At 45.6% G+C, this 11,941-nt stretch overlaps 1 protein-coding gene across 1 annotated transcript; it reads right to left on the bottom strand.

The window, feature by feature from the left end:
• Positions 1-1,733: 1,733 nt before the first annotated feature.
• On the bottom strand, positions 1,734-11,259 carry DHCR24 (24-dehydrocholesterol reductase). Its single transcript, XM_059853735.1, has 9 exons — positions 10,943-11,259; positions 9,671-9,826; positions 9,122-9,227; positions 8,756-8,874; positions 8,398-8,661; positions 7,562-7,705; positions 6,429-6,626; positions 5,489-5,667; positions 1,734-3,924 (listed from the first exon to the last, which is right to left on the bottom strand). Exons 1-9 carry the CDS (start codon positions 11,198-11,200, stop codon positions 3,771-3,773), a joined length of 1,578 nt encoding a protein of 525 aa, XP_059709718.1. The 5' UTR covers positions 11,201-11,259; the 3' UTR covers positions 1,734-3,770.
• Between the last annotated feature and the right edge of the window lie 682 nt (positions 11,260-11,941).

Raw genomic sequence — 11,941 nt, 5'->3', positions numbered from 1 at the left:
TGGCCAGAGCTGCTCCTGGAGGAGACTGGTGGGGCTCTCCCTGGGTCCTGTGTCCTCCTCCCCCTCCTGCACTGTGGGCTCCCTTTGGTTAAGATGTGCCACTGTTGTATCACTTGCTGAGGCGAGTGGCTCTGCTGCTGGCACACTCAGCCTGCTCCTCGGGGGCTTCCTCAAACTGGGGGAACCTCAGGAGCAGCCAGGAGCCTGCCATTCACAGGATGGGAGCTGGGGAGGCCCAGGAGCAAAGGACAAGAGACAAACTGCTGGAATTTCCCTAGGATAGACAGGGATGACAGGAAGCATGAGAGAGTGGATTCCCTGTCCTCTCTCTGCCTGGCTGAACAGAGATTTAAAGGAGGGGGGCAATGACACTGCAATTGAGCAATAATAAACTATTAGCTGGGGCTTCAGAGAAATTACATACACAAGAAGAGGATGCCAGATCCTGCACATGCTCCCAAGGAAGGTGTGATGGCACACACAGCTCACTCGGGGTTAAACACATCCTTTCAAACTCTGCTACTACCTAGAGGAGGTGCACATACCTGTTCTGGGTGGTGTTACCACCCCTGAGTAGCACCAGGTCCACCACAACTCCACAGAGAAGTGGGTCTGAAAAAGTGTTAGCATAGCAAAGATGAGCAGGGAATGAAACCCTGGAGGCAGTGGAGAAAGTGAGATGAGCAGGAAATGTCATTAGCAACAAAATCTGGCCATAAAAATGTACCAGGAACATGTTGTTCTCCTAGAGTTAAGTTTATCAGATCTTGTACAAGTGTTTAGACCAGACAGGAATAATTAAATCTAGGTGTAATTACATATTAGTATGGCTGATTAAGTATGCTAATTAATCTGCAATTATAATTTGGTGGGGGGAGATAATGGAACACAGGTAAAACTGCAGCGATTTAAGGAAATCCTGGCTTTTGTTCCAAAGGAGGAGGTCTCTGAAGGGAAATGCCTGAGCAGTGATGTGGGAGAGGGAGGGTACAGAAATGCTGCTGGGGCCACAAAGGAGGGTTGTGCAATGCAGCCTGAACCAAGGCCAGCACGGAAGGGTTTTGGCACCTGAACTGCAGCTTCAGCAGGGCTGAGGCACTTGGCAGCCTGGCTTTCTCCCTGGGAAAAGAGCAGTGTGCACCCTGGGAGATGTTCCAGCTGTGAGCAGGGAGGGGCAGGAGCACCTCCCACTGAGCCTACAGAGCTGCATGAAGACATTTATCGAAGAGGTGGGTGTGAAACTCCTCAGGCTGAAGAGTGCACTGAGTCTTGACTCTCACTTTTGGCTGCTCATTCAAGGCAGGGATTAGATTTATTAGCATGAAATGAGAAGAATGAAGTAACTACCCACTGTCAATGGGTAGCACCCAAATGCAAAATGGGAGTTTGTCCTCCTTGGACAAAATGTCACGGGGAAAGAAGTGGTGTGTGTAAAACATTGGGACAATTGGCATCATGAAGCTGTGTGGAGCTAGTGGGGCATAAGTGAAGGGTTAAAGGCTCAGCTGCGAGGTATTTCTTTTATTGCAGGTGTGTCTTGGGGAAAAGATAAGTGAAGGTTCACAGACTTCAAAGACATTCCTACAAACATTACCTCCCACCACCTCCTCACACTGCCCTGGGTGTCTCACCCAGACTTTTCTCAGTAATCACTGGCCACGTGGAATGACACAAGAAGCAGAAATAATAAACAGCTGCTGAAAAGCAAGCAAGCAGTCATTAAAAGACACCCCTTGGAACAGTACGCCGGCCAGAGCTTTATTTTCAACAGCCCATACAACCAAAAACCAAGAGCAACAGCAATGGTGTGTGTGTGTGTGCATGTGTGTGACTGATACAGTGCAGTACCCCATCACAGCATACAAAGTTTGCCAATAAATTAAGGACTGAAAAAACAAACACAGTGCATACCTAAAGATCATCAGTACATAAGTGAAACACAGCCTAAGTAGAAGTATTTGCATATCCTCTAGCTGTTTTAACATTGCCCTTTCAAAGCTAACCAAACCATTCTTGCTCTGTGCAGGCTATACAAGCACTGGGCTAATCGTAGCTTCACCCCAGGGACAATTCCCTCGTAGGGGCAGGAAGGCAGGTCACACCCTGAGAATCAACGCTTGCCTTCCTGTGTACCCCTGGTGCAGCCAGGAGGCGTGGCAGGCACTCCTGGATCACTGACACAGCCCCAGGGCCCGGGCAGCACTGAGGACACTCTGCACTGGCTGTGTCTCCCCATGGAATGCTGCCCCTGTGCAGGATTTGAGGGGGTACCTTACTTGCATCACTGAGTTACAGCCCAAGCTTACTCCTGCTACTGCTTTATCATTGGTTTCATCTGGACCTTAAACATCCATCTATCAATAAATAAAATCATTGGTTTAGCACACATAATAAAATTACACCTCCCACTGGTAACTGTTTGAGAAGTTCTCTGTGTTACCCCCTACACAAGCCTCAATAAAATTACTTTATTTTCCATCAGGCTCAGTAAGGTTTCAAGTAACAATTTTCAGTACTGCTTGGACAAGACACAGGCTTGGTTTGGAACCCTGAATTCTGGCTACAGGGTCAAAACATCTCCACACTTCTACACTCAAGTGTATCAAGTCCACGACTGTGCCATTTTCACCTGCGAGCAGCAGAAGAGGGAACTAACAGCACTTGCTGTTATTTCCTCCCCAGGTGACTGAAACAGTCCTTTTACAAAGCCTATCAACCTAACCCAGCTAAAATGAAAAGCAAAAATGTCACTCAAGTCAGAACCAAAGCCTGTGTGTATCGAGATTCACATCAGCAGTTCTTATCCACAGCCACTTGCTCCAACAAACCTCCTATAAATGCAGCCTTGACTTCCTTCTCCCACAGGCCAGGACAGAACAATCTGAGATGAGCCATATCTTTCTCCAACTGAGTACTTATAAGGCACTAAAATTAAGCCACAACCAAACAACCCCAAAAAACACAAACCCAAAAGAAACCCAAACAAACTGACCCACAAAGAAATTAAAATTTGGCTATATGAAATAGCAGCAATTTTTTTTTTTCAGTGGTCTACAAAGCCAGAACATTGATACTTTGGGGCAAAAAAAAACCAATGCACTGTTGGCCAACTACAAAACACCTAAAAAACCATTCGCACTTCATAATCAAAATCAGTACAAATCTGATAGGCACAAGTAAAAAGCATCTTCTTCACACCTCAGTGCTCAGTTTTCCAGCAGAAGCCAGGCCTGGGAGCTCAGCTGCCCTGCAGGACAAGGTGAGCAGCCCAGCACCACCATCGTGCAGCTGGAGGAGGATGGAGTGGGGATGAGCCACTGCAGAGCCGCTCCAGGACACGGACTGGAGGCAAATTTTTTTAACAACATGATTAATTAGACAATGTGTTCAGCTTTGGCACCTATTTCTGAGCCCTCCCTCCTGTTTTTCAGAAGTCCTGTTAAATATAGCTGGTCTAACTCCAGTGTCTTCATCCATTCCCATTATTTTTCTTCTGCCTGGAAATAGGTGAACTCACCTATGTCACTACATTAGATACAAAGGCTAGCACTTCAGATTTCTTAAAAACAATCACTCTGAGTTTGGAAAACTGGTTTTAAAACATACGAAGAAATACTAAACATAAATGTGTAAAGCAGGAATTCATACCTTTAAACATCAATAAGAATGAGCTTATTTGGAGAGCAATAAAGCTTTTTTTTTTAAAGGATATACTGACTAGCTATAGGTAAATTCCTCTTTCCCTGATTGCTTGGTGAGCTTAGCCAGGCTCAGTGCCTTGCAGCTTTGCAGATTTTGTCATACACTTCTGGAAAGGCATCCTTGCAATTCATCTCCTCCCTCAGCTTGTGGTACAACGAGCCATCAAACATATCCCAGAACTCCTCACGGGTCATGTAACAATCTGCATACAGCATCTGGAAACTGGAGAGAGGGGGAAAAGAAGAGACAGAGATTCAGTGTTAATTGAGCACAAGATTTGATACAGAATATTAAAAAAAAATTAAGTGCAAGTTATGAATAGCAAATACTTAACAAAACAAAAACATCAACAATGCTTTTTAAAAAACAGCAAATACACAGCTGACATGGATTATGCTGGGACACTCAGCCAATTATGTTTTGTGGATTTAATATTTTTTTTTCTGCCTATTTTCTTAGGATCCATGTAGGTACAGTTATGGAATCTCATATTTGTCTGCATTACAATATCCATTCAAGACAGATGTAACAATACATTCTTTGACTTTTTCATTTCTCTGGAGATTAAGAACAGAACTGAGAAGGCAAAATGACACCAGGCCAAGAAGATAAATTCATAGTGTAAACAAAGCATGGTGAAACAAAGGTCCATTTACAAATTAAATCCTTCTTCAGCTGTGGACTCTTCCTCACTCCCACAGTGTGCTTTCTAAGCTGCATGAGAGTACAGCAGCAAAACACAAACTAACATAGAAGCTCTATTGTTTTGTGTGATTACAAAACTGGAAGATTAAGCATTTACCCATTGTTCATTTCCCAGTGACAGGTAGAAAACAGACCAAACTTTGTCAGTAAAGAGCTTTAAAATAAAATCTTAATTTCAAGTTAATTTAAAAAAAAGCTTAAAATTAACTTTGGGTTGCTTTTTCTCTGGCAAATCACTTCTTGCAGCTCAAAGTCATTTGCAGTCCCCAAATCATCTCGAAGCAGCCTTGCCATTATTGCTCAGCCACATGGGACATGATCACTGTTAGACTGAGAAGTAGGTCAAAATAGAAATGGGGATAAATTAGACTGATGGTGTAAAAATACCATGTAGTTGATTTTTGTTCCTGAGAAACCAGCCTGTGGCTGCTTCTCCACTGACACCGCTCCAGCAAATTAGGCTGGCTCGAGTCCGTGACAGATGGTGGGCACATGCCTCACGCCCACTGTGGTCCTGTGTAACCAGAACCCAGGCAGGGAAAAGGAAGCTCTGGAGCACAAGTTTTGAGGGAGGAAAGAGCCACCAGCACACAGGGACTGACAGCAGGGACAGCCAAGGCTGGCCCCCTGGGCAAGGACAACCCAGTGCAAGGACGGGGTGGAGCGGCTCCATGATGCTGCAAGGACTTCAGGGAGAACAGTCCCAAGGGCAGGCAGGGAAGCTGTCCAAACTTTTGGGATTCCTGAATGATGTATTCCAAGGATGTATTTTGTAGCAGCAGACTCTACTCTCAGAGCAGCATGGAGCTGAAAGGTGACCTGAAGTCACCCAGCTCCCAACTACACCACAATGACTTCAGCCAGTGTGTCCTTTTGTTTGGTTGGTTGTGCAATCAAAAATAAAGTGAAATCATATTTAAAACTCACCAAAATTAGAAATTTAAATTAGTTTTCAATTATTGTGCTCGTTAAATTAATGCAGTATTAAATATTAAAGTTCTGTGGGATAAATAACTCTGATTAAACAACATGGGTGTGAATTATATGACATTATCACTATTCTGAGGAGTGGGGTCCTTACCCGTGCACACTTCTTACAAACTTTTCCATCTGCCTCATTGAAGCCCTGGCTTCAAACTGTTTGCTTTTGGGCTCTCCATAAGCTCCTATATCCACGTAGAGTTCAGCTTCATTTCCTTTGGGATGGACCATACCAGGATTGTTGGGCAATATGAAAGGACATAACCAAATAGGGTACACCTGCAGGGGCAGGAAACACTTTTATCACTTGCTTTTTAACACAATCATCCTTTAAGGTCTTTAATAAATGTGGCAAAATGAACAGTTATAAGAGAACTTTCTCCCAATCTTGGACTGAAACTTTTGCTTTCAGCTCTTCCTTCTCAGCTGTCCTGGTGTTGTTTTTAGCTGCACTTTCTAATGATCATAACACAAATAGATTGAAAATGTCCTCATAGAATTACATCTCCTCCCTTTAAACATTTGAAATTAAAAGGGAAAAAAAACCCCCAAACACCCACAAATAAACCACCTCTGATCTCAAAGCAACAACTGAATAAACATTCTGAGCAAAAAGAGAAGGAAATGTTTTCTTTTCCAGGTCAGTCCAAAATTGAAATTATCAAAACTGAAATTCTACACTAACTAAAACAAATTCAGAAATAAAAGCAAGAAATGGAAATGAAGCTTCACAGTTGGTGTTTAGTGAGACCACCAATCATCTTAGGTGAAGATCAGTTCAAATTTTAGTAAGTGATAAAATCTTTTAGAAGTGTTGGCTTCTAGCAAAGCTTGAATCTTTTATTTAATGCTTCTCTTTTTCAGAAAGCTGTGTTTATTTCTGCTGCAGCCTTGCATCATGGACTCACAAAGCACAGCACTCCCCAGGACACAATAATGACCTTTTGCACAAGCAGGATATTATGTCTTAACATCCACAGTCACAGTCCTTATCACAAACAACCCGAGATTTGCTGAGTTCTAAGGAGAGGAGTTCTTACATTAAGGTCAACGTGGAAGGTCTGGATTGATTTTTCAAGGCTCTTCATTGGCACCAGCATGTCCTGCACAACGTGGTGCTGCTCATACAGCTTCCTAATGGCTTCTCCTTGGGTGAGCTTCAGCAGAGAGATTTTTGGGGGGACCATCCAGCCAAACAGGTAACGGAACACGGGATTATTGCCAAAAGGAATGATGTCCTTCAAAGAGGAAAGAAAAAAAAAGAGTCTGACTGAAGAATGTGTAAGACCAAAAGAACACTTCAGAGCCCTCAGGGTGATATTAAGCCAGATTTTCAATAAATTTAATTGGTGATACTTTGCTGAAGTACTAAAACACAAATGAGCAAATTAGAGAGGCCTGGACTGCACTTGGCTACAGAGCCTTGCCCCAAGCCTCCTCTGGTTACTACTGATTTTCAGTTGTATGAATCACAACATACCCAGCCCCAAATAACTTCAGAAAATAAAGAGAGCAACAGGCTATTATCCTGCAACAGCCAAGGGAGGAGTGCAAAAGGAGCTAACTTTATAGAGTTTTGCAAGAATAGCCAAATTTCTCAATAGCATTTTAAAGCTGTCAAATTTTAATTACCACCCGCACAGCCAACTGCTGTTTACCTTCTGCAGGAGCTGAAAAGATCTGGTACCTGACTCCAGAGATTCCAAATGTAGTAACAGGAATATTTCAGAATGTCAAATCAAGTTTTGTGTAACTACACGCGACAATAAACACATTTATGAGATTCTAAGTAATGACCTGATTACATAATTACTTTAGGTGGGGCAGTTTTTTGGCCAGAATTTCACATTCATGTTTTTCCCACCATCTGAATTTGGGAATCACTCACCAGGTACAAAACTTTAATGCTGAAATACATACTTAAGGTCTAAATTCAGACAAGCACTAAACCAAAAATTAGGATTTTCTGATACAACACCTTATATGGCAAGAAGTGTCTTTGGATTTGCTGCACCCAAATGCAGGACATGTAAATTTGCCATAAACTTTGCCATTTTTTTCTGCCATTAAAGACAGAGGTTGCTGCCAAGGGGAAGAAGGTACATTGTACCTACACTGTGAAGGGGCAGAGTACTTTCCTGCAGGTATATCTGAATTTTGGAACTGGTCTTACTTGGAGCTCCCAGAAGATACTACGAGTATGCCTGTGGTAATAATGTCTGGAAGGAATGTACTCCACTCCAGTCCTGTCAGCTTTCAAATACTTCTCCACATGCTTAAAGAACCATGGCTTGTAGTAGTTGCCAATTCTGTTTATCTACAAGAAAACAAGAATTCATCAGGTAACAGTTACACCTTACCAGACAATAGAATATGTCCCCAAATTGCTTTCCTGGGAGGAATCTGTGTTATATCCTCTGGATAAGACTGTCACAAGGCATCTAGGAAGCCTTCACTCCACTTGCAAGGCTCCTTCTTACCTTTCTTGCCATTAAGGTTTAAGTAAGGCTTCCAATGACAAGCTATTTAAGAGCCCATGAATGTGACAGAACTGAATTCCTAAAATGCCAATCTCTAAACCCATCATTAATCCAAAATCTCACATGGCAGAGAGGAAACATCAGGTGGAGGGTTGCATGAACACTTAGCATGACCTCCAGTGCATGCCCCTGATGTGTTTTTGTTAATATTAACAGCATTAAAAGCTTGCCAGGTAGAGAGTTACTCTGAGTAACTGCAGTTCAATGCAGCATTGTTCAGTCTATGAGAAAAGATCCTTCTCTTCCTCCTCAGAAGAACAATGAAATCAATGGGTCATTTCTCATCAATAAAAGAGATTTAGAGAACAGATTCTGTCACAGTAGGAATTAAAATATTCTGATGGACTGATCCAAATTTTAATCCTATGTTAAGAGACCGTTCCAATTCTATATTGGTTTGATCCTAGTACAGCTTCAGTTAGACCTAGGACTATTTTTTTTTTATTGTGAGTAACTTCCCTTTAGTTACCTTGCTTTGCTCAGCTTCATCAGTCAGGACTCCTGTCATGATGACTGCTTCATCCAAGGAATACATAAGTCCTTCCACAAAACTATTCTCCTTTTTCTTAGACTCTTCAGTGAACTTCTCACAAATCTTCTGCAGCCCTCTTACTGGCTCGTAATGTATTTTGACATATTTCTTGGCAGGAACCATTTTTATTTCTGCTGCAACCAGGAAACCCAGAGTACCACAAGACCAAGGCACTGCATAAAATAGGTCTGAGTTTTCAGTCTGCAAAAAGTATGTATGTCATACTAAATCATATATCCACACCAATAACTGTCAATGACATTGTAAATGATAGCAAAGTAACATTTTGTCTTACTGGTGAACATCTCACAAGGCTTCCATCAGCAAGAACAAGTTCATAGGCCACACAGGTGTGCTGAAAAAGTCCATAGATATGGGATGAAGACTCAATGCCAGTTCCCATGATCAGGCCACCTTATCAAGAGAGCACAAAACAAACCAAATGAAACACACTCCAAAATGTGGGTGATTTATGAGAGCAAACCTTCACTTTATAAGCTCTTTTAAGATTATATATTAAAAAAATGTGCTTATAACATAAATACCACAAAGAACATAAGGCTCAACAGAGTATTTCTAGAACCTTTAAAACAATGCAATTTAAAAACCCTAGTGGAAGTGCAGCAAAATCAGTGAGTCTCTTGTCATCAGCAATCCTTACCTACTGTGAGATCATCAAGCTCTGGTACCACAGGAATAGTCCAGCCCATGGGATTCAGGTATGCAGTCAGCTGGCCCATGGACACCAAAGGCTCCACACGAACAACCTAAACAGCAAAAAAAACCAAACAAACCCACCCCAAGTTCTCAGCAAACACAAATTAAGAGTTCAGCGTTAATGATGACAAAATATGGCTAACTGGATACACCTCCATCTGTTATCAGAACTCAGAGACTCACTTTCCTAAGAGAGCTACTAAAAATAGTGGGAACTGTTTAGTGATTCCTCCTCTGCCTCAACATCTTGTTGCTCAGTGCCCAAACCCATAAATCAATCTGGTCTTTTAGACTTCAGCACATAAAAGCCAAGCAATTCCATATGCTGGGTTTTTCAGATGGAACGATCCAAGCCCACATTGCAAACCCTTGAAATGTGATAGGTCTGCTACAAAATTTTGCTCTTTGGGGAATCTAACCCCTTCAGCTCTGAGTATTGTGAAGAAAACTATTAAATCCATTAGAGTGAATGCTTCGTGGTGGGATTTGTTACCTGTCGTTCACTGTCTACTTCCAGAACATCCATTAAATTGATCATGATGTTCTTGTGAGTCTTCTTGTACTTGCCAACACGGAGGGACACCGTCAGCCAGCCGGGCCGGCCCGTGCACATGTACCTCTTGCTGCCTTCCTTCTTCCATTCCCGCACCTGCAAGGGCAACAACTGTCACAGCAGGGATGCTTTGGAAGCAGGTCTCTGAACTTCTAAAAGTATGACCAGAGTGGGATAGTTCTGTAGAGGACACACTTTAATATCCTGCAGCTCTGAGGTTTTCTTTTGGGGGAAGGATTCAGAAAGATAACAAGACATTAACAGAGTTTTAAAAAACCCTCCTCTAAGAGAGGAATTATTGCTGTTATAATCTTAGTTCTAATCCAAAACACACAAAAAGTGGTTTGAGCCTCCAGATGACCAGGCAAAGACAGAAAACTTGGTCTAGTAGAATCAACCTGAAGCAACCTGGTCTAGTGGAAGATGCCCCTGCCCATGGCAGGTGGGGTTGGAACAAGATGATTTTTAAGGAGTCTTTCCAACCCAAAGCCTCCTAGGATTCTACAAAAAGTTGAGAAGGAAAATGTGTGAGCCATACATATGAGCCACGAATTCTGCAAAGCCACAGTGGTTAACACCCAGAGAACAAACAACTGCATTTTCTTCAAAGCTGAGTTGCTTCTACAGCTGGTAAAAAAACCCAAGCCAACAACCCGAACCCCTCCGAGAATAATTCCATGCACATGAATATCCATCTGTATCCGCGATGTGAGAGACAAGGCAGGAAACAGAAGCGGACGTGACAGAATTACCACAACACCAGAGAGCACAGAATCACCACAGACATCTGCATTTCTGGGCGGAGGAAAAGTTTAATCTGGCCACGAAGCAGCTCCTGGAGCTGGCGGTGCCGAGCCGCAGGGTGTGAGTGGGAGCAGAACACGCTCCCGAGCCTGCGGTTCAGACACTGATGTTGCCATGTTGCACACACGTGTGTCCCTGAGCCTGCTGCGTGCCCAGCCCGGCTCACAGCACATCAGCAGCCGCAGGGAGGGAGTTCCTCAGGAGTTCCAGCGGGACAAGAGCCCCGCAGGGGGCTGAAAGCCTCGCCGGCGTTTATTCCCTCGCTTTTCCCCGCTCGGGCTGGACTTTGCCCCGGATGCGAGGTGAGGACAGAGAGCGGGACAGAGATGACAGAGAGCGGGACAAGGCCACGCTGTCCCCTCGCAAAGCCGCGGCACCCCGGGGTTCCGAGGTCCGGCCAAGCCTCACCTGCTCCTGGATGTGCCGGACGCGCTGGGCGTGCTGCCGCGGGGCGCTGTGGAGGCGCCACACGGCCCATGCGCGCAGCTGGTAGTAGATGTCGAAGAGGATGGAGAGCGGCAGGAGGAAGAAGCAGACGAAGACCCAGCGGTGATGCACCAGCACGGCCTCCAGCCCGCGGTGCCGCACCCACAGCAGCAGGAGCAGCAGCCCCGCGCCCACCGACCACAGAGCCGACATGACGCCCACCGCCCGCTCGCGCTCCATCACGGCCGCGCTCCCTTATGGGACCCCGCCATGCCGCGCCCGCCGCTCGCGCGCTCGCCGCCCGCGCCACGCCCCTCCGCCCCCATTGGCCGAGGAGTGAGGCGAGGGGAGGGGGACGACCAATCGGAGAGCTCCGCGGAGATCGGACCAGGCGCTGAGGGCGCCGATTGGCTGCGCGCGGCCGGCCCCGCGCTCCCCCTCATCGCCGCGGCCAGCGGGCCCCCCCACCCGCTGCGGGGGTGTCACCGCCTGGGGACTGAGGGGGACTCGGCTCAGACTCCGGGCAGGGCTGGGGATGGGGACCCGGACAGGGTCCGACCCCCGGGCAGGGCTGGGGATGGGGACCCGGACAGGGTCAGACCCCCGGGCAGAGCTGGGGATGGGGACCCGGACAGGGTCAGTCTCCGGTAAGAGCTGGAGGAGCCGGGTAAGACCCCCGGGAAGCTCTGGGCTCTGGTCCTGTGACAGGGGCTGGGTGGGATACATGGCAGAGGACAAGGGCTGAGGCAGAGGGGACTCCCCGGTCAGGGCGGGGACAAGCCGTGGTGGTGCTGTGGTGACCTGTGTCCCCTGAGCACGGGATGCACCCTGGTGCCTTTGGGTTGGGGTCTGGAACAAAACACCTCCGCATCTCTCACCTGTGCACCCCTCTGGTGTTATAGGCACAACAACCCGGCAGTGCAGGTGTCTCCAAAGTGCCCTGCAGTTCCATTTCTAGAGCAAGGAAGAGGACATCTCCCT

Source organism: Haemorhous mexicanus, chromosome 9 (assembly GCF_027477595.1).
Source record: "Haemorhous mexicanus isolate bHaeMex1 chromosome 9, bHaeMex1.pri, whole genome shotgun sequence".
Classification (NCBI taxonomy): Eukaryota; Metazoa; Chordata; class Aves; order Passeriformes; family Fringillidae; genus Haemorhous; species Haemorhous mexicanus.
This window is presented reverse-complemented; position numbering and strand designations above follow the sequence as displayed.